Source organism: Oncorhynchus mykiss, chromosome 12 (genome assembly GCF_057628025.1).
Source record: "Oncorhynchus mykiss isolate SJ-2025 chromosome 12, ASM5762802v1, whole genome shotgun sequence".
Lineage (NCBI taxonomy): Eukaryota > Metazoa > Chordata > Actinopteri > Salmoniformes > Salmonidae > Oncorhynchus > Oncorhynchus mykiss.
The window spans coordinates 417,029-440,666 of NC_143033.1; the positions used below are offsets into that span (position 1 = coordinate 417,029).

Consider the following 23,638-nt stretch of genomic DNA (forward strand, 5'->3'; position numbering starts at 1 on the left):
AAGAAAACATGGGTTACATATATGGACATTACAGAGAATGAAACATGGTTCAGTGTTGTGGAGAGTCGTCCATTCAGTTGTCAACCGATATCACTTTGGTTTCGGGCACACACTGGTTCTTTGCCTCCTGCCGGATGATGCTGAGGTTAGTTCCACCACCAGGTCCATCTGCTCGAGGTGTGTCAGGATCAGAGTCATCACAAAGACTGCATGGCCAAAGTGGCTAGAGACAATGGTATCTGCTAGGTCGTAGATATCTTTCTTCTCAATAACACCGTAGGGAATATATGTGCACCCAATGACAAGCTCCCATGACAGCAACAGTTTCACTCGGTACACATCAGCGTGGCAGAGGTTGGCCAGTGCGGTTTCCACAATTGAACGTAGGTTCGACCCCCGATAGTTATCATACTTCACCAGCTCTTCAAGGCCGTGCGCTTCCATGTCAGTAATTCTAAAGTCACTATTGAGCTTTTTGAGTAGGCTGACGAGAAGAGTCCAGGCAACCTCCCTGCCCAAGTAGGAGTACATTACAGCTATCAGAGTTTCCGGGTAGGTCACATCGGGGTCTGACCTCTTCCTCATAAGCATCGCGTTAAGGTTGCGCCCTTGTGTATTATCTAGCGGCAGGCTTTTGTAGTCTTCTATTGCTGCCAGGAGCTTCTTGAAGGTGTCTTTGTTTCTCACTAGGTAGTTTGCCATCATGAATTTATTAGTCGGTTCCATTTTGTGCCTCTACCCTGTCTGGTCTCTCTGATCTGTGGGGATGTGTACCTGCACTATGTGACTATGTTTATATCCTTTCACCAAGGTCTAGTGGATGGAGCACTAGTCTCAGATGATGGTTAATATCTCTGACCTGGGCTGAATCCCCCTAACCATGCTGCGCCTATGGGAGCTGAAACATCAGACCGGGGCTGAATCGTTGACTATGTCTAACATATCCGACCGAGGCTGAGGTCTCAACCGGAACACGAGGGTCACAGTGGGTAAAGGCGGCTAGAAAATAAAAGACACACTTTCTATTTACCATTGTATACATGTTAACCTAGACTCTTGTACAATATCCATATCTACAAGTCATGGCTGTACAGTCCTATCTGACGGAATGGGATCAATGTCATCACAGTGACAGTTTAAAGCATGTGACGCTGGATAGGTTTCTAGCTATCCCTTACAGACAGTTGATGGACGACTACGGAGAACATTTCGCTAAACAACATCGGAGCCTGTGCGATACTCTACGAAAGGTGTTGATGAAGAAACTCTTGTTAGAGCGGACGCAATATACCTCACGTAACCCAAGGAAACCGGGACCCGTGGACCTCGACACCCTATCATCCAAGATCAAGAGACTATCAATAGGGGATCGACTTGGTGCACAGAGTAAGCACTTCAACTATTCTCCTCGTCCCACAACAATCAGTGTCTCCAGGGGCAAGGACCGTGTCTCGGTTAAGGATCGACTTGGTGCACAGAGGAAGCTCTTCAACTATTCTCCTCGTCCCACAACAGTCAGTGTCTCCAGGGGCAAGGACCGTGTCTCGGTTAAGGATCGACTGGGCGTCCCTGTGAGCTCAAACAACAGGGGAGACGAGGGCCGATTCCGATTGAGAGCAGTGCACAGGAGGAGACGCAACGGGCCCTCTGAGTGTCCCGGTACCAGCAGGCACAACCCTGGAAACTACAGCTATCGAGCCAGGAGTTATCGGGACGATTCAAGCAGAAGCTTCTACCCTGGGTCACGAGCTACCACTTTTAAAAATGGTTTCAAAGGCCGCTTCACACCAGTGTATGTTTGACATGTACCTTGTGATGTGTTATGTTACAATAAACACATGCTTGTTTCTATCATTTTGGCAATATCTCAACTTTATTTGGGACTGATACACATCATCACAATCAACATAACCACAGTTATACCAAATACAAAGTAGTTGCAAAGAGATACAAGGTTGATATTACACAGGACATTGCATGTACAATAGATAGCAACATCATTGCCTATTACTGACACAGACAGTCCGTCCTGGGTTGTAGTTTTGAGAGGAATAGCTATAGCGCTAGACGTAGTCATTTAATCGGCAGGATAAGTTCAATTATAATCTTCCAGCAGCATGAACAACATCTGCCTCAGGTGAGCTTGGTACAACTGGTAACCGCTCTCCTCTTGTTCTGTCTCAGATGGCAATGTCCAGTCGTAACCAGAATCGGTGGACGACATTGTCCAATTGGGATTTATAATCTGGGTATGAGATCCTTCCCTTCAGTGGTGTTTGTAGAAGCACTTGGAGCCGAAGTGGCAAGTTCCAGGACCTCTATCAAAGTATCGACACTGTTTACTCGCCATGACATCTTTGTATGTCTGGATCAGTTTCTGCTTCTCCTGTTTATCTTCGACCCAGTGATCACTCGGGACGAAAAAATGCGATCTGGTTCGACACTCTGGGCACAGTTTAACGGTGTTGATATCACCACACTTCACAGTCCTCCAAGTGCGGATACACGCCTGGCAATAACAGTGGCCACAGTTGGGTAGAATCCCGAATTTACGCTCCCTTGGATTGTCCTTGGCAAGCACCACATCCAAACAGACACCACATACCATGTCCATATTGCGCTGGGTGGCAACTGTGGCCCCAATGGCAGGCTCCATAAGTGACTTATTGTACTCTGAGTTCTGTCTCACCTCCTTCATCACCTCACTGGTATGGTCCATATCCTCTGGTCCCCTAGATGCTGCTGCCATTGCAATCTGTGATGATTATAGTCTTACTGAGGTAGACAGCACCACTGTTAGTGTTCTTAAAGACCCCATAGCCTGGACACACGGACCGTGTCACCGAACATTTTAACTCAGGGAATTATACTGTAGACTGTTTTAGTATTACAGTGAACATTGGCATCCAACCGCCTAGATTCTTTACTATTACATTCCTTGCCATGTACAGGTTGCCATATGCCCTTAATGATTACATACTGTTTCCTAGACACCCATTACTAGGCACTGGGCACATGGTTATCTGTTCTTCTGCATCCACTCACTAGTCCTCCTCACTGTCAACATTGGAGTCATAACAGCCTTTCATAGACAGATTCCTTGGTCTAGGCTTAGTAACCACACCAGCCATGGGCTTGCCGTGGGACGGTTCACAAACGTTGTGCTCAGTCAGGGCTGGATATAACTGCTTGGTGGTGCGTTGTAAAGGGAGAGGTTGATCCTGAGCCTTGGTACGGTCAAAGGTTCCATTACACTGTCGAACATGCTGCGGTGGCTGAGGATGACGATGTTGCTGCTGCTGGGGATACCGATGAGGTGGCTGCTGGGGAAGGTACTGAGGAAAGCCGTTCGTGAAGCTATCATCTGGGCTAGGTGGAGCTGAGGGGAGGTTTGTAGACACTGTAGCCTCGAGCCAGCTCCTGGGTATATCGCCTAGGGGAAATGATTTTGTCTTGGGTTCCCACAGAGCCTTGCGGATCAGGCAGTTACCCATCAGACCCTGCTGGTTGTATGTCGCTGGGCCAGCTGAAGTCATGCAGTAACGAAACAACAGATATATGTAGTATCTGGAGAACTTGCCAGCATCTGATAATATCTTCTCGGGTATAGGTGTTTCGCTATGCGCAGTGCTGTAGCATTCCATGCGGTGGAGAGATTCTACATCACCTCTGGGTATATACAAGGTATCGGCTCTCTTCCACATATCTCTCAAGACCTGCAATGCCATCTGGAGCGTTTCTCCGCTCTTTAACCCACTGTCTTGGAGCAGCCCCGTAGCTGGCGCGCCTGCCACGATTAGGCACTCGAACAGTGATACTGAAGCGTGTTCAGAGAACACGATCTCTCTACGAACCGCACCGTTCATCTCCTATTTACTACACCTGATGTGTTAGAGAGAAATAGTCTATGTCCTAGATGTAGCGACTTCGAAGGGAAATGGCCCAGGTGAAGAAGCACACCACAAGCAACGCCGAAAGGTTGCTAGGACTGGTAGAGCGTTACAATTTGTTTCACGTTAAGACCTTGTGTTATACAGACGTGCAAAGTGTGCTGCAGTGGCTTGGGATAACCCCCGGAGATTTCACCTTCAGACAAGGAGAGGACACGGTGACGGTTCTCAACAGAGTTATCCTAGAGCATAGTCTCACACGTGTCGGAGTGGTGAGCATCTCCGAAGAACCTCTGATCGAGGGTAAAGATCGCGTTGTGGTATACATAAAACGATACTCCGACCCAGCGATGATGCGCTGTAAATATGATGCAGTCCTATTGTTCAGGGTGATACAAGGCACTGTGAGTGCCCCTTACTCTATGGAGCTGACCAAGTTGATCAAGGACACACAGGCCTTAGTCCACAACCTCAGCACTTCCTTATTCCCCACGTTTGCGAGGGCTACATCTCAGGACATCAAACCGATGCCTCAGCAGGACCGGCCAGTGATAGATGGATGCTCGACGATGAGCTACAACACGACTAAACCCAGGACACCCAAGGTGACCATAGACAACTTTGGGCGAATATTCAAGCCTCTAAGCCCTACAACGAACGGCCATCCCTGGACCGTCTACGCCAACATAGAGGGGCCGAGTGGGTCTAGATGTGACTTTGACATAGAAGAACTGGTATCCACACCGGACATGGTGCTGGGTCGAGGAGGCTTTGGGGTGACCGCTCTGGTTAACTCTCATCTAGTTGCAAAGACCAACCTGTTTCCAGAAATGGTGGACTGGAGTGTTCCTTTCATAGACAATGAATTCAGTCGCTACGCGCACATCGCCTCCCAGGTGGAGGAGGTGATGATTGGGGTGTCGATGAAACACCCCAACATCCTCCGCACATTCGGAGGCTTTTGGTGTGACATTCCCGGATACCAATTGGGAGGTAGAGCTGTTATCGTCATGGAACGAGCACTGTTCTCGCTACAGGAGTTCATGTGGCGTTTAAAGGACGTCTCGGTAGTCCCCGCAGTAGAGCTGGACACCCTCCGAGGGCTTGAATACTTGCAATCGAGATCCATTCAGCACAGGGACTTCACACACAGGAACGTCTTGGTCTGTCACCAGCCGGATAGAAAGCCCATACCCTTTGCCTTCAAGATCAGCGACTTTGGCACGTCGTGCAACTTCTCTACCCCAGACCAGCCTCGGGGCAACCGCACTAACATGGCTCCCGAAGTGCTGTGGTGCTTGAACTCAGCCACGGGGAGCGACATATTCAGCTGGTACTGTGTGATGTGGGAGTTACACAGCAACTCGGCATTGTTCAACTACAAAGGGTTGGACAAAGGGTATTGTAAGAAGACATACGCTGAGAATCTATCCAATATGGTAGGGGTTTACAGGCCGGATGACGATGACAACTTGGACATACACTACATGAGATCGATAAACGCTAGCTCCCTCCAAGCTAAGCACAAACACAAAAGGCCCACAGTGGAGGCCATACTCAATAACCTCGTTGACATGGGCTCCCGCATAGTGGACAAAGGGTTTGTCTATATGGGAGTGCTATGCATTACCCTGTTTCCTCAAGAGAGATGGTCTCCTTCCACACTGCTTGGCCTCACACGATACCAGTATTTGATGCGAGATGTGAAGGACGCTCAGTTACCTTGCACCCAGATGCCCTTGTCCGTACAGGTAGGGGAGTATAAGTCAACCGACATGATAGTGGCCAACGACTGTGTCCCCAAGACACTCACTAAACTGGTGAAAGCGAAATCGGCGACCCCATCCCCGGTTACAGTGATCGGGTCCGAACCCAAAGTGTACTACGGAATAGACCTCATCAGGTTGGCTCCTGATGTTATCCAGCCTTACAGTTGGTACTCGAGCAAGGTTGCAGAGCTGGACCGTGCATACAAGAGCAAGTATAGCAAACGCAAGGTTGGTGGCACAGACACCCCTATCGGGGTCAGGCCTTATAAGATGGCTCCCGGGGTGCACGTAGACTATCCAGATGTGGGTACTTCGATCCTACACAGTCGCCAGCATCAGCTCCATCCTCAACCTTCGGTCGTAGATGTGACACATACACACAAACTGGCAGACGAGCTTCCTCAGGTCCAATCGAGCGAGGCTTATGGCAGGGAAAGCTCGGTCAGCCCCGATACGGAGCACATGTCAAGGGAGTTAGCTCGCCTGGATTTGAAGAACCTTCAATGGAGTGACAACTCGGCCGAAATGTTGAACTGTAGCGATTTAGGTGATGGCATAGTCTTCAGCGGCGATTTGGATATAGCGTCTGTGAGTGATAACTTTGACGAGCCTCTAGACCTCACCACAGGCCAAGTAGGAGCCAGTGTGGACAAGCACATTGTCAGCCAGTCGCAAGTGAACATTATTGACGCCAGTGGCGAGGACGAGCCAAAAGCACCCAGCAGCACACGGGCAGCAGATGCAGTCCCCGGTTTCAGTGATGACATACAGGGTAGAGTGATTGTAAGAGGCAAGATGATCGAAGGGGAGATGGACACGACCATGGTCATTCTGAAGAGTAACAACGAGGAGGAGATAGCATGCTTCAAAGACAGGGTGGTTATCCAGTCACAAATCATGACCAGAATGAACCCTGCTATGTTTGCTGGTCCCCGAGATGGATTGTGTAAGTGCTCTAGGAACAGGGCTATGTTCATTTTCCAATATGCTCAGTTGCTCAATGGCTGCAAGCAAGTGTTGGACTGGATCACCTCGGACTCACCTCACTCGGCACATGCCTTCCTGCTACAAGTGTTTCTCACGCTCAAAGCGGCCCTAGACATGCAGTTGTTGCCTACGCACATGACCGAATGGAGATATGTCCTGATCAGTAAAGGAGCCGTGATGATCGACATTGTCCCTTATCTGAGCAGGAACTTCAACAAGCCATTGTCCTCGATGTTCGGTGACCAATGTAAGAGCTTGGTCAGTCTCTGTACTACTATGGTGGCAAAGCACTTACCCAATTCGAAACTGTGCCAATGGCTTTGCAAGCTGAGCAGAGGCACGGCTGCCTCTCAGGTGCTGACCGTGTCGATCGAGTGGTTGAGAGGATTAAATAGCTGCGAAAGGACAAGTCCACACCACTTAAATCTACTCGGTAGATACTTCACGTTCAGAGACTATACATCCGAAATAGCAGATTGGCTGACAGACGTGGGCGAGGAAGAAGACGCTCGTAACAGAAGCAGGGGCAAACTGCTGCTATACGGAGAACCTGATCCTTACAGGGGCAACCAGACAGCAGAAGGCCTGGGTGCTACTAAGCTGAGTACACTGGTTAGGAACATAGTGCTACGGATGAGAGTAAAGATATTCGGATCGTCTAGGCTCGAAGTGACGACACTGGATTGTACGCAGGGGTTGACAAAGGTGACACTGGACGCCTCTGCACTCTCTGTGATAACCAGGATAGATCAACTGGACCGGTCGATGTCACTCACCGAGAACGGCAGCCGTTTCACACACGACCTCGTGTCCCAGACCGATTCCAAGTGGGCCCCTGTTATAATGTTCACAAAGCGTAAGCGGCAGGGACCTGTGGAGGAGTTCACTAGCGACTATTACAAGATGACAATAATCATGGTTCTACTGAGCCCGCAGGGGTCTAAGATATCTCTCCGAGAGATGTTCCAGAGCGTGACTACGTTCAGTGTGACCGAGTACTAAATATCCTAACCCCATGTTCACTGTGCCACATTGGACTCGAATGTGAAATTGTTCTACCAAGCCTGCTGTCTCTGCTGATCACTATCTCCCTTTACACAGTACACCATGCGGGGCTTGATCAATCACGGGACCTACTGCAGTATCAACAGCGTTGTCCAAGTGCTGTATGGGACAAGCGAGCTACGGGACCTCATTCGGCTGGTCGATCACCGGTCTCCTAATAGGGTGGCATTGAAGCTTAAGCGTCTCATCTACGATATGACCAAAGGCAACCCGTCGCCGTGTGATCCGAACTTACTAGTAGATGCAATGACATCGTACAGAGGAGCGCCTTTCGACGTTCAGGAGGACTCAGACGTGGTCTTCAAGTGCATCATCAACGCTCTAGCAGACGACTGTGGGATAGCTAAGAGGATAGGTTCTCTGTGGGACATTGAGAACGAGGACCGTGTGCGCTGCCTCCGTTGTAACACAGTCCAGTCCACACTCAATAAGTCCAACACAATCACCGTGTTGATAGGAGCTCATCTCCCCACGGAGCTGCAGGACTATATCAAAATGTACACTGACAACACGTTCGCCACGTGTGACTACCATTGTACACACTGCCACACAGGAACACAGATCGAAATCACGAGCAAGGTATTGACATTACCGCAGGTTGTGTGTATGAGGATCGAACGGGTTAGGAACATTGGCAGAGATACAGCTGATATAGTCAAGACAGGCACGAGGTGTGCTTTCCCTGAGACACTGGACCTGAAATATATCATGAAAGAACCTGAAGCCACGGTAGATACTGTATACAAGCTGTACGCTGTTCTAGCCCACAGTGGTTCTCACTACTGTGGACATTACACAGCTTATGTGCGAGACGATGACATTTGGTATTTTGCAGACGACTCTCACGTCAGGGTGTGCTCATGGGAAGATGTCAAGTCAACGTACGAAGCGGGATCTATGCTATGCAATGGCGTAGCTTACATGCTCATGTACCGTAAACAGCATAGTCGAACCCCTTGTGACACGAATGAAGGATCTGTACATATGTGATACTACCTAACAGCATGTACCTTACATTTCCCTGCATGAAATAATAAAGGAGTGATAAAGGTACCATTGTATGCGTCAATGATTGTATTATAATAACTACATGAAGTTAGAGACAGATGCAAAGACAATCACAAAGAGATCCTGATACATGTGCCGTGTTTAACTCAAGTTTATTATGTCGTACAGGCATGGGTATAACTTTGGGTATAGGGCAATCACACAGGTTTACACATTTCTTGAACTTGCATATCAAACTAACCACATTGGTATCATATCTTCACAAGATACCTATCCAGGTTATTTACAACAACCTTTGGTTCCTCTGCTTTATAAGCCACAGTTGAATAGGTAGCTGACAGCACTGCTGATGAGGTGCACGGTTCGTCTAACTGTGAGACAGACACGCTGTTAGCCAGCCCCTCTAGATATCGTATCACATAATCGCCCCTGGGCCCACGTACAGGCTGCTTCTTTATTATACGGGAAGACATAACTAGTATCACATAGAAACAAAATATTCTGCCTCGCCAGAGTCCATTACAGGGTGGCTACACCCTGTCCTTGCTGTTCCTCCATGAAAGTCAGAGTCGGAATCTTCCTCTGAAAGCGGCTCTGGCTCTTCTGGCTCGGCCGCGGATGTAGGCTCGGCAGGATGGGTAGGGTGATCCTCTCTGTTTAGTCCTTCGTGGTCAAGGCCCCTGTCTCCCTCCTGATCTGAACAATCCTGTTGAGTGGTGTCAGCAGGCCAGGCAGCAGCTTGATCAGTAACCTTGGCTGCCTTTTTCCCAGCCTCTACAGGTAATCCGTGTCCTTTGAATTGTGACACATCAGACCTCCCATGTAGGACTTTAGCACCTGAGCGTTTGCTGGGTTGCTGGCTTTTGGAATCGTCTTGCTGGACCGGGGACCTCTCGGTTACTGGGTTGTCCAGGTTCTCTCCGGACCTATTGACAAGTGTGCCTTTTTGCCTCTTCTTAAGCGTGCATATATCTTCGTGCTCTGAGTCAGTATCAATGACCGGAGAGCGAGTGACTTTTAGCTTGGAACAATGCCCCCTTTTTATACCTTGCCAGCGATTCCCCTCCCCTTCGTAGTCGTCGTCTTCCGTATCCGACAGTTTGTTTTTGTATTGGTGGGATTCTCGATTGCGGCTTGGTATGGTCTTAGCCGTCTGTACTGCTTCGCACCTTTTGTTAGACTTGTCCAGTCTCTTTTTAGCACACGCGTTATCTTGCTTTCCTAAGAGCTGGAGAGCCGTATGTTTAACCACCTTGTCACTCCTGTTCAGTTTAGATCCTCTCTTGTGGGGCCTGAGGTTGTCTTTTGTGCGTTTGACACGCTTGTACTCTGGCCTCATAGAATCGGTGTCCGAGTCGGAGAGCAGTGCGCGCTTATAGATGCGCCTTTCCTCTTTCAAACCACTGCAGCCAGGCTTTGGGGAGCGGGCATCCTTTTCAGACTCTGAGTGTGACTCCTCCACCTTATACCTATGTCCCCGCTTAACATTCTTAATTTTACACTTAGCCACTTTGGCCCTGTTTTTCACCTGAGCACAGAACGCGTCCTCGTCCTCCTCCTCTTCACTGCTATATGCCTCACCGGTAGATCCGTCGTTTATGAATTGGTCACTGGTATCGTATTCGTCAAGGGGCTCGCTCTCGTCGTAGATCATTGTAGCCTCCAACTCCTCACCGGGGATGTTAACTTCATCCACGTTACACTCTTCCTCTTCACTGTTGTCTTCCTCGGCCTGGCTCAGCCAAGGCTGGTCATCGTCATCGCCACTGTACCTGGGACGAGGCCTTTGAGCTCCTGAATCGCGAAGTTTCGTGTCACTCTTCGACACGGATGACTTAGTGCCCGATGACTTATTTGACTTAGAAGCCGATAGATCCCGATTTACCACTTTGGTATTGTGAAAAGGCCTTTTGTTCTTAGCACATTTGCCAACTCGTGTGCTACCCGAATCCATTTTCTTCCTTTCTGCTTCAGCCTTCATGGCTCTGGACAGGTTAGTCACCGGCTGCTCCGAATCACCCCTCGGTTGACTCCGGGTACCCTGGAAGGATACTAATATCTTGCGGCTCCAGTGGTCGGTGGCCAAAGAGTTTAAGCAATCAACCAGTGCTTTGCTGAGTCTGTCCTGCAAGCAGTAACTCTGAAGTATATTGATGACGGTTCGGTTGTTGCTGACCCAATCGGCAAGGGTGTCCCCGTGTCTTGTGTCCAACAGGCTTTTATCTAATCCAAGGAGAGTACAAACCGCGTCTCTCCGGAGACTGTCATCATTCAACCAAGGTTCGCTCAGCAGCAGAACCGGAAGATTCTTGATCCACGTCGCAATGGGAATGGGTTCGGTTGTGACGATAGAGTACACAGTGTCATTTGTCTCACTGGCACCAGGCACAGCTTCGTCTTCGCTGTACTCATCAACGTCGGCCGGGTTCTTAGAGGACATGTCAGGCTCTTGCACTTGGGTAGATTGTGGGGAGGATGATGCGCTATCGGGATCACACCCTTCTCCCTCTCCTACCTTCAGATATTTCTTCAATTTGTTTTGATAAGTGCGGAGTTTTAAAAAGAGCACCTTAGCCGTGGCATACAGCTGTACCAACTCCTTGTCCTTGATCTTGCTCGTATCATGTTTGATCAGGGAGTGCCACGTCTTCTGGGCTTTGCCTACGTTCTCGGGAGTGTGTTGTTTGAACAACTCTTCAAACCCCGTAGCCATATCAGGATTCCCATCGTTACCATATCTCCTTTCCCTGTATCTGGACGCGACGTGGGCCAACTCTAACCAGTCGTTTCTCATCTGCTGCTCCACCATTCTTGTCCGCATCCTTTGTACGGTGGCGTGAACGATATTGTCAGAGGAGTACATGTCCCAGACCTTGACGAAGTCTCTCACCTTCTCAATTGGGCAATGTAGCAGCTCTGCCACTGCGAACGCATTGGGAATCTTACAGTCCATAAATTTAATGGCCAGTTCTACTACTTCCACCATGATAGGGTCAACAATCACACTCTCCACGTGCTTTGGTATGTAATTGCACCAGCTGGTTGGATTCACCCGCTTGACGAACGCTGCCAATGCGGGACCGTGTATCTCCTGATACATGTCGGGCCCGGTGGTAAACGTGTCTCTCTCCAGGTCCTTTAACGTGTCATTCCAACAGCTCACCAGCTCCCCGTTGCCCTTGACACACGATTGCTTCACGGCCCTGCAAAACCTCACAGTGGTAGACACGTACAATTGAGGAGCCAGAGCCTGGCCCTTTCTCAGGATGACAACAGGTACCAGGTTCACCCGCCTGCCATCCAGGATCTTGCAGCTCCTTCTAAAGTAGACAGTACGAGTGCCACGGTTCTCATAGTGGAAGTGTTTCAGGTCACATATCACTTCCTTGTCCGTGAAACAATCAACCCTTGTCTCCCGCGTTTTCTTCAACATTTCAGGCGACGCCGTGCTTAGCACACAGCACATGGGGGCTATCTCTTCCAGGTGAGAGACTAGAGCCTGGGTGGACATTGTTTTATCCTCAGTGCGCAACAACTGGACAGGCTGTATTTGTTTAAAGGAAGGGGTGAGGGCGGTGGAGTGAGTGGGTACTTCCAGGGCCATGTCCCAAAATTCAAACTTGTTACCCGTGACATGTTTCAGCAATCCCAGGCTCTCGAGTCCAGGAACAAACAGTACCTCTTGGATGAAGTATGACTTGACATTGCTTTTCCCGTTTGTCAGGAAGAGGACGGTGTAGGTTCCGATCATGGACCGGCTGCTGTCACAGTAGAAGAAGTTGTGTTTGTCAGAGTACTGTGTGACCACTGGAATCACCTTCTTACCGTTGGTGCTTATCAGTTCTTTAGTCGGTATATAGAAGTTTGTGTAGTTACCATATGCCAGTATCACGTGCTTGAGACCGGCCTTGTCTACATCTGCCATAGACTCTAAGCCTGTCCCACTTTCAATGTCAACTAGGTCCATCAGCGCAAGAAGTAACGAACGGGACGGTTGTTGTTGTATAGTGATAGCGTCCTTGATCACCATATTCCTGATAATCTTATGTATGGTTTTAGGTTTGTATCTTTTCTCCCTCTCCGACAGGGCCTCTTGCTTACACATCATCAGGTCGACCACTTTATCAAACAGTCCTTCTGTCTGTTTACAAGTGAAGCTATCTTTGTAATCAGATTTCAAATACCAAGGAGGCTGTTCTGTAACGATATATTTTGTGGTTACACCTTCCATGGTGTTTGGCTATCGATGAATATCACCTCTCGTAAACGGGTCTTGTGTTTCACATGAACCTGCCTTTAAACAGTGTAGTCTATGGGGTAGACCGGGAGCCTGTTAGACTTCTCTCAAAGCTTCCAGGGTTGTGAAGTGGATGTGATTTGTGCATTCCCTGTGCTTTTACATGACAGCCTTATATTGACATCACTTACCATTGGTTGGCTAAAATAACTTTCACTCATAGTAGACTCAACACAGGTTGGATATTGAACCGTGACTGGTACACCCCACAACAAATCTATTATCCGAACATGACTGTAGTATCCAGCACAGTGTGGCTATCTGACTGTGACTGGTACATCTCACCACAAATCTATTATCCAAACATGACTGTAGGACCTGGCTATTTAATCTTTCCCTGGGTACAAACCCACTGTATAACAGACAGACTTGGCTGGGTGCCTATGGCTGGATAAACAATTATATTTGGAAGACTGGAGACCAGACACACTTAGCTAAGCGCCAAGGGCTGAAAACAAACAGAGTAGGCACTGTGACACACACACACACACACAGAGGAGGGGAAAGCACCTGGCACTTCTCCCACTCTGATACTGAGTTTGTGTATGCAGAAGCTCGGTATGTCAATGCTGGGCCGAGATCGCACTACTTGAACTTGACTACAAACAGAGCTGATTATAAGGGTTACTGTAACATTATATATTCATATACTCTGCCTACCTAAATGTATAGTATGTCTATGACCGTGTTAATTTAATAGTGAAATTATCAAATAAAGGGTTGACTATAATCGGCTTGGTATGTGTCTATTTTATTCAACAGAGCACAATACATATATATACATACATTGATGCAGTTTCAGGGCTGGGACAGAAAGGGGTGAACCACATTCAAGCTTTGACAATTTTGTAAAGTATTTTATTATTGTCACGGGAGATGTTCACTCTTGCAAGGTCTCTGACAGACTGAGAGCAGTTTGTGCATTGGACTCTGAACGGGGCGGGGCTACTGTAGCTATTCCATTCCTCCAACAGATATGGAAACTGTGACACACACAGAGGAGGGGGAAAGCACCTGGCACTTCTCCCACTCTGATACTGAGTTTGTGTATGCAGAAGCTCGGTATGTCAATGCTGGGCCGAGATCGCACTACTTGAACTTGCCTACAAACAGAGCTGATTATAAGGGTTACTGTAACATTATATATTCATATACTCTGGCTACCTAAATGTATAGTATGTCTATGACCGTGTTAATTTAATAGTGAAATGATCAAATAAAGGGTTGACTATAATCGGCTTGGTATGTGTCTATTTTATTCAACAGAGCACAATATATATATACATACATTGATGCAGTTTCAGGGCTGGGACAGAAAGGGGTGAACCACATTCAAGCTTTGACAATTTTGTAAATTATTTTATAAATGTCACGGGAGATGTTCACTCTTGCAAGGTCTCTGACAGACTGAGGGCAGTTTGTGCATTGGACTCTGAACGGGGCGGGGCTACTGTTGCTATTCCATTCCTCCAACAGATATGGAAACTGTGACATCCTCTCAACAGAGAGGCCCGAGTTGGTGTGTGGGACTGAAAGACCCTGGCGCTTCTCGGGTTTCGGGGCTGGGACAGAAATGGGTGAACCACATTCAAGCTTTGACAATTTTGTAAATTATTTTATAAATGTCACGGGAGATGTTCACTCTTGCAAGGTCTCTGACAGACTGAGAGCAGTTTGTGTATTGGACTCTGAACGGGGCGGGGCTACTGTTGCTATTCCATTCCTCCAACAGATATGGAAACTGTGACATCCTCTCAACAGAGAGGCCCGAGTTGGTGTGTGGGACTGAAAGACCCTGGCGCTTCTCGGGTTTCGGGGCTGGGACAGAAATGGGTGAACCACATTCAAGCTTTGACAATTTTGTAAATTATTTTATAAATGTCACGGGAGATGTTCACTCTTGCAAGGTCTCTGACAGACTGAGGGCAGTTTGTGCAATGGACTCTGAACGGGGCGGGGCTACTGTTGCTATTCCATTCCTCCAACAGATATGGAAACTGTGACATCCTCTCAACAGAGAGGCCCGAGTTGGTGTGTGGGACTGAAAGACCCTGGCGCTTCTCGGGTTTCGGGGCTGGGACAGAAATGGGTGAACCACATTCAAGCTTTGACAATTTTGTAAATTATTTTATAAATGTCACGGGAGATGTTCACTCTTGCAAGGTCCCTGACAGACTGAGAGCAGTTTGTGTATTGGACTCTGAACGGGGCGGGGCTACTGTTGCTATTCCATTCCTCCAACAGATATGGAAACTGTGACATCCTCTCAACAGAGAGGCCCGAGTTGGTGTGTGGGACTGAAAGACCCTGGCGCTTCTCGGGTTTCGGGGCTGGGACAGAAATGGGTGAACCACATTCAAGCTTTGACAATTTTGTAAATTATTTTATAAATGTCACGGGAGATGTTCACTCTTGCAAGGTCTCTGACAGACTGAGGGCAGTTTGTGCAATGGACTCTGAACGGGGCGGGGCTACTGTTGCTATTCCATTCCTCCAACAGATATGGAAACTGTGACATCCTCTCAACAGAGAGGCCCGAGTTGGTGTGTGGGACTGAAAGACCCTGGCGCTTCTCGGGTTTCGGGGCTGGGACAGAAATGGGTGAACCACATTCAAGCTTTGACAATTTTGTAAATTATTTTATAAATGTCACGGGAGATGTTCACTCTTGCAAGGTCCCTGACAGACTGAGAGCAGTTTGTGTATTGGACTCTGAACGGGGCGGGGCTACTGTTGCTATTCCATTCCTCCAACAGATATGGAAACTGTGACATCCTCTCAACAGAGAGGCCCGAGTTGGTGTGTGGGACTGAAAGACCCTGGCGCTTCTCGGGTTTCGGGGCTGGGACAGAAATGGGTGAACCACATTCAAGCTTTGACAATTTTGTAAATTATTTTATTATTGTCACGGGAGATGTTCACTCTTGCAAGGTCTCTGACAGACTGAGAGCAGTTTGTGTATTGGACTCTGAACGGGGCGGGGCTACTGTTGCTATTCCATTCCTCCAACAGATATGGAAACTGTGACATCCTCTCAACAGAGAGGCCCGAGTTGGTGTGTGGGACTGAAAGACCCTGGCGCTTCTCGGGTTTCGGGGCTGGGACAGAAATGGGTGAACCACATTCAAGCTTTGACAATTTTGTAAATTATTTTATTATTGTCACGGGAGATGTTCACTCTTGCAAGGTCTCTGACAGACTGAGAGCAGTTTGTGTATTGGACTCTGAACGGGGCGGGGCTACTGTTGCTATTCCATTCCTCCAACAGATATGGAAACTGTGACATCCTCTCAACAGAGAGGCCCGAGTTGGTGTGTGGGACTGAAAGACCCTGGCGCTTCTCGGGTTTCGGGGCTGGGACAGAAAGGGGTGAACCACATTCAAGCTTTGACAATTTTGTAAATTATTTTATAAATGTCACGGGAGATGTTCACTCTTGCAAGGTCCCTGACAGACTGAGAGCAGTTTGTGTATTGGACTCTGAACGGGGCGGGGCTACTGTTGCTATTCCATTCCTCCAACAGATATGGAAACTGTGACATCCTCTCAACAGAGAGGCCCGAGTTGGTGTGTGGGACTGAAAGACCCTGGCGCTTCTCGGGTTTCGGGGCTGGGACAGAAATGGGTGAACCACATTCAAGCTTTGACAATTTTGTAAATTATTTTATAAATGTCACGGGAGATGTTCACTCTTGCAAGGTCTCTGACAGACTGAGAGCAGTTTGTGTATTGGACTCTGAACGGGGCGGGGCTACTGTTGCTATTCCATTCCTCCAACAGATATGGAAACTGTGACATCCTCTCAACAGAGAGGCCCGAGTTGGTGTGTGGGACTGAAAGACCCTGGCGCTTCTCGGGTTTCGGGGCTGGGACAGAAATGGGTGAACCACATTCAAGCTTTGACAATTTTGTAAATTATTTTATAAATGTCACGGGAGATGTTCACTCTTGCAAGGTCTCTGACAGACTGAGAGCAGTTTGTGTATTGGACTCTGAACGGGGCGGGGCTACTGTAGCTATTCCATTCCTCCAACAGATATGGAAACTGTGACACACACAGAGGAGGGGGAAAGCACCCGGCACTTCTCCCACTCTGATACTGAGTTTGTGTATGCAGAAGCTCGGTATGTCAATGCTGGGCCGAGATCGCACTACTTGAACTTGCCTACAAACAGAGCTGATTATAAGGGTTACTGTAACATTATATATTCATATACTCTGGCTACCTAAATGTATAGTATGTCTATGACCGTGTTAATTTAATAGTGAAATGAAAAAATAAAGGGTTGACTATAATCGGCTTGGTATGTGTCTATTTTATTCAACAGAGCACAATATATATATATACATACATTGATGCAGTTTCAGGGCTGGGACAGAAATGGGTGAACCACATTCAAGCTTTGACAATTTTGTAAATTATTTCATAAATGTCACGGGAGATGTTCACTCTTGCAAGGTCTCTGACAGACTGAGAGCAGTTTGTGTATTGGACTCTGAACGTGGAGGGGCTACTGTAGGTATTCAATTTCTCCTAAAGATATGGAAACTGTGACACACACTCAACAGAGAGACCCGAGTTATATAGACACTCCATAGGCCACACATGTAATCGGTTCATGACTAAATAGACATCATCAGTATTGTCATTGCAATGAAGAGTGGTGTCAGGATGTGTGTTTCCAGGCTAGGTCCCGCAGACTTCCAAGACTTTTCCAATTCGTCTATCATCCTCTTCAGGTCCCGTATACCTGCAGGGAGAGAGACAGGGTGAGTCCAATGTAAAAAGTAGTACTACTGTCCTTACAAAAGAAACAAAGCTCAACACACCGTCGCTGACGTTGAACAGTTTCACCTGTGTCTTCACATCCTCCAACTCCTTCAGATCTGTCATTGTCAACATTGGGTTTCTTCGCGTTGTTGTAACGCTGGCACCTGCGGAGGCTGCTAGATGGACATTGGAGCAGGAGCTGGCAGCTTGCCCTTGTCTCTGATACATAAAATAATGGTATTGTTTATCGCCATATCCCCCAAAGGTGGTGCCTGCATCGATCATGAAACAGCAATGGCCTGGGCTTGTCATTCTGGTCATAGTGTCATTCCATACTTCAATTAAACTCCACAACTGGCTATTCTCGGGTTCTATGTAGAGCATAGAGATTCTAATGACACCATTCAGTGGCTTAACCAAGGCGGCCTTCTTAACCTTGTCAACTTTGGCAGTATAGTAGAACATAGCGCACGTGTCCGCTTTCGCACTCAGATTGAAGGTCACACTCCCTATCCTGTAGGTGCCTTCGTCGGTGCACGTGAGGAAACGAATGCTAACTTGGGATCCCACTGGGGTGAGCATGAGATCATATATGTGTTCAGTAGCGTACACAACGTTATTGTCCTTATAGAAAGGCTCAGTGCTGTTTGCCAAGTATCCCGGTAACTTGACAGTGTTTCCCATTGTAGCTACAATGGAGAATGGTTCAGGTCTCTGATCTGTAAGACCTCTCGCCCTTGTCAACACGCAACACTCAACTGTACTTGCTGCAGTGAGCAGCAGACACATTGTTGTAATGTACATTGCCATAGTGAGTCTTAGACAGTGCCAAGTCTTAGACAGTGTGGAATCTTGACTGTGTTCACAGGGAGCGCAGCCTATGAATGGGACCTGCAGGAGCAGTTGAGCCCTTTTATATAAGCTGAAACCATCCCCTTCCCCAGATATTGCTGTATCTGCCAACCATGGCTGATTCCACCTACCCAATGTTAAGTGTATCAGGGGTGTGGTCCAGCTACATACAACTGACAAGGATACGTACATGGCCCCTACATGGGTTGGAGAGATCTTAACCGTATCTCTGTCACTGCAGACTAATGACATTGTAGCTCTGGCTGTGTAGAGGGGAGTGGATACGCCGTGTATCCGAGCAATGTATGGGGGACACATGATCAGGTCCTGTTCCAGGGTCTGGAAATGATGGCCCTTAGCAAAGTGTTGAGTGTGAAACGCAATACAAGTCACATACACCAGGTGTCACTGTTTATTACACAACACTGTACAGATTGTAATAATTGACATAGACCCACATGTATATACAGCATAGCCTTTAGAACCAGGATCAAAATATATAAGCTAACAAGGAAATCAGTTTGCTACGGAGAAACACACTTTTCAAGGAGTGGAATTCACGGATAAAGACAATTCCACCGCATGGCTGTATCACGTAGTGACAGTTAGGCTTCCTGTCGAACACTCCAGCCTTAGATCTCCACTGTAGCTTAAGACGCATGACACACTGAGACATTTTGATATAGGTGATATGGTCCTCTGTGTACAGGAGATACGTATCCAATTGAATATCCTCCTCCTGCTCACCTGAAAAGAGTGATAAACGTGTAGCGTCGCTCAACGGCACAGGTGTGTAACTGTCCAGAACAGCATCAGCTTCCAGCAGATATCCAGGGAGCTGGGTTGCCGTACTCCACTTGTCCACAAACTCCTGGTTGCACAGCGACTCCCCGTTCACCACATACACTTTGTTGAAACAGTTGAAAAAAATGGATATCATCTCAGTCCTAGCCCCTGTGATCCCGATCAAGGGTCTGGGTATGTAACTGGAAGACACGAACAGTACGCGGCGTTGCTCGAGCGGCGATTGTCTTTGGAAGCACGTCAGCTCATTGGTTATGTACCTGGTGTATTCATTGACAAGCAGCTCTTGGTCCAGAATAGAGCTGTACTCTCCCCTAAACGAGGAGTCCAGGTCTACTAAGAGGTCGTACTTAAAGTCTTTATCCATCACAGTGTCATTCATAAACAGACCATGAGAGTTGAGGTCCTGTTGACCCCCTCTAATCACTACATAATCTACAGAGACAGTACCGTAAACCCCTCTTGCTTTCGACATAGTATATCACATGTACTGACTGAGCTGGGACTCACCACAGTTGCATTGATATTAACTTAGTTACTGTTAGGTACTGTATATGCCTTATGGTTGGGTAGACGCTGTACTCTTCACTCCAGTCCTTGCAAGATCTCATTCAAGGTGTTGAACAGCACATAATAGACAACCTTCTCCATAGGCCTCAACACCTTACAAATATCCCCTGGGGTGCCCGTTTTCAAGGCCTCCTTGAGATCTTCCGAGCAGTTGTTGTTCACCTCAATGTTGGTGTGATGTGTGAGATCTTGATCGACGCTTAAGGTGATAGCTAAATCGAAGTCTCCGTTGGCCATTGTTCTGGGGCAGATAAACCCTGAGCCGAACGGAGTTTGAGGCTCATTGACGTCACATCTCCCCTTCTCCAGATAATAAACACAGGGTGCTTGTACTTCGGACATAAAGTTGTGGTAGGGCTGGTGCTCAGAGCCCAGTGTCTGTATCTCATCCAAGGTTCTACTCAATCCCAGATAACCTAGGCAGGTCATAGTTGTCTTGTATCTGGTAAAAGATGAAAGTCTCACTGTAAACCTCAGTTTGAACTTGGGTGTACGCATACCCAATGCAGTAATGTGGCCTAGAAGCTCCCTAGTGTCCCTTTCCAGCTTTGATTGAGTGGAACATAGGGCTATGGGCACAGTTTGTTTCCCAGTGTCAAGGGCATGTTGCTGTTTGTCTACCAAGACTTTAGCCATCGTAGAATAGGCAGTACGACCTAATTATATGATACGCTCTGGAGTGAGATTGTGCTGTCTGCAAAGTTGAGCCGTTAATAGGTGAGAACAGTTACTTGTGCAATTGTAATAGAAGAGGTGGGACAGTTGTAGATATATGGGGTCAATATATGGGAGCTGTGACTCAACGTAGTCTCATCAACTACACCGCGTCGCCCAATTATGAACGTTTGCTGTATATAGCCAGACTCTCGTGACTACAATAGGAGCCTATTGCTTGGCTCATATCCACATGTGCGACCTTGTGGAACTCATCACTAATCTGCTCCAATAGGCCACCAGGATTGGTATGGCCAGAGACGCACATCTCCCCTACCAGTACAATGTACTGCCCTTTGAATGTTCGGATGACTCCTTCATAGCCATCAGCATGGAAACAGGGGTATACAAGCATCAAGGTGTCCGCTCCAGTGTACTTTGCAATTGCGTCCACACAGGACAGAGTTTCCACCATGTCGTGGGGAGGCTCGATGTCCGTCAAATGAACTGTCCTCGCACCAAGTACCTTGTAAGCAATGTAGCAGTCGGTTAAACCGACACCGCTTCCCACTGATAGGATCTCATTCATTTTGGGTACAGTTAGCTGTGACATGCTTTCTATCAAATCGGTAAAGCAACTGTTGCCGTATTGGAAACGTAGAGGTGTCGCTTTCAATAGACTGTCCATGAACACAGTTGCATTCTTCCCAAAGTCGTAACATTCATCATCAACACCAGGCTTGCTCAAGCAAAGTGTCTTAATCATATCTACAGACACCTGTTGATGACTCCCGTGCCCACACCTTACATCACATGGTGAACTATTCCTTTCACCAGGTTCTTCCCCTGTCGCTTTGGGGTTGTGCTTATCTGACCCGACTTCCATGTCCTGATGAGCCTCGACTGTGTGCAATCTGCTTCGAAGCGTAATAGATGGACCCGGCCTACTGAGACCCTGAGAGTGTTGTCAACTGCTGTAGTGGCTGGGTGTACTTTGTTGCTATACTGTACCAAACAAATGTATATGTTGACTATACTTTATAATAAACCATGTATGTAATAATCTGAAGTACTCGTTTTTGTTTCACACAAACACAACAGTCAGTGATGTTCACAATATATTACACTGTGGGTAGATTAATAAGCAGTGTTTGGATATGTCTCAGGCCATGCATGTAACATTTATTGCAAAGCAGAGCAGTGGTTGGACCAAGGAGCATGGCTTGGGTGATCCGAACTCCATCGTTTGAATCACCAGCGGCGGTTGGGCAACTGGAACTCCATAAATGTGACATTGGATAGACCAGTGATCTTGTCTGTACAGGTCCTAGTACCATAGACATACCTTACAAAGTCTGGTGTCCTGTTACCAAAGGTGTCAGTGGCCTGCTATACCTACAGCGCTACAATGGACCCACTTGTCAACGTCACATTGGACAATGTTACAATGTTCAATAGACCGTCACACAACCCAGAGTCGGAATCACATTGTTATGGTCTCTATGAATACAGCCGCACCATTTACATCCCTTTCTTTCACGCGCTGGTTATGGTCACGGGCTTGGTTGTCAATTTATACATGGTCATCACGCTCTACTGTTCCTCTTCAAAGTACTCGGGGAGGCAAAGGAAGGTCCTCAGTGATGTCGACGTCATCTTTTCACATCTGGGGTTCTGTGACATAGCCACTTTGCTGACTATCCCGGTGTGGGTTACCCAGACGATACTCGTGAGGGGCTGGGTGTTTGGCTTCGTGATGTGCAAACTGCTGAAAGGGGTGATCTCGGTAGGTAACAGCAATCTTAGCCCATTAGGACATGTACACATAAGCATGTCCAACCAGCTCAACTAACGCCATGTCCTCATGTCCTGTTCCCTCATTCCTTACAGTTCTGTTTCCAGTACGGAATACTTCTCATGGTCTACATCAACATAGAGAGATACATGAAGGTGGTGCACAACAGGACACCACTGAAGTGTCTAGTGAACAGACGTGCGGCAAGCAGAAGGAGAATCGTGGCTCGATTGTGTGCCTGTGTACCCATGTTCTCGGCTCTCTTGGACATATGCTATTACACTGTTCGTCCCATATCCGAGACTAACATGATCTGTGTCAACGCTATGCATCCGAGTCTCTGGCTTACAGTCTTCTGGGTGAGGATGAGCATTTGTTTCATCGTACCTATTGTCGTTCTCGTTTACTGCAACGGCATGATAGTGTACAGTGTCAGACAGCACGTGAAACGGAATTCGTTTGGACTCAAGATGAAACGGGCACAGGTCTTAACCTCTCTCACTGCCACGTTCTTTATGTGCTGCTGGCTACCCTTTATTGCAAGCACCATTTACTACCGCTCCCATGTCCAGTGTGAGGAGGTGAAGTACGTGGTGCTCAATATCTGCATAGCTATAGGGAACATGCACTGTATCACCAGTCCCACCTTGTATCTCATTATGAGGGTCCGCAGGGGTGCCCAAAGCGCCTTTAGTCTCCGAAGCAGAGATACTCCTCTACCTCAGCGAAGGGGCGCTGATGCAACCACAGCCTGTTAGAGGGAACGATTGGCGAGGTGTATCCGTGATGACTAGGTGTACCTCGGACTAGAGGGGCCATTGCTATGTTTGCCACAAGCACAGACAGCTACTGTACGCCAAAATGAACGGGGTTCTCAGGGCAGCCGGTGAGAGGCTGGATTACTTGACGCTGTTGAAGTGGATACCACTGATAAATTAACTTCAGTCAACATGATACGCAATATCACTGGTATGTCTGGCTATTTGTTGTGTACCATCTATGTGAAGGACGTGTCGAAATGAAATGTATACTGTGTATCAGTCTGAATAAAAACATCACAACCTGGCAGGGTGGACAGAGTCACTTGGCTTTATTGTACAAATGTTGCAGGTTATGAAACATAAGAGTCACACTCAAACACAGTGTTGGTGAAACTACACCATGCCCAGGGTTTGA

The 23,638-nt window shown here is 47.7% G+C and overlaps 2 protein-coding genes and 1 pseudogene across 2 annotated transcripts; 2 read left to right on the top strand and 1 right to left on the bottom strand.

The window, feature by feature from the left end:
* Positions 1–2,266: 2,266 nt before the first annotated feature.
* On the bottom strand, positions 2,267–2,749 carry LOC149979058 (putative E3 ubiquitin-protein ligase makorin-1 pseudogene; annotated as a pseudogene).
* A 5,004-nt stretch (positions 2,750–7,753) lies between these two features.
* LOC118954889 (ubl carboxyl-terminal hydrolase 18-like) lies at positions 7,754–8,701 on the top strand. The gene has a single exon (XM_036974069.2). It carries the CDS (start codon positions 7,754–7,756, stop codon positions 8,699–8,701), a length of 948 nt encoding a protein of 315 aa, XP_036829964.2.
* A 13,545-nt stretch (positions 8,702–22,246) lies between these two features.
* Positions 22,247–23,220, top strand: LOC149979059 (C-X-C chemokine receptor type 1-like). Its single transcript, XM_090191540.1, has 2 exons — positions 22,247–22,453; positions 22,558–23,220. The coding sequence occupies exons 1-2, from the start codon at positions 22,247–22,249 to the stop codon at positions 23,218–23,220; spliced, it is 870 nt and encodes a 289-aa protein (XP_090047666.1).
* The last annotated feature ends 418 nt before the right edge of the window (positions 23,221–23,638 follow it).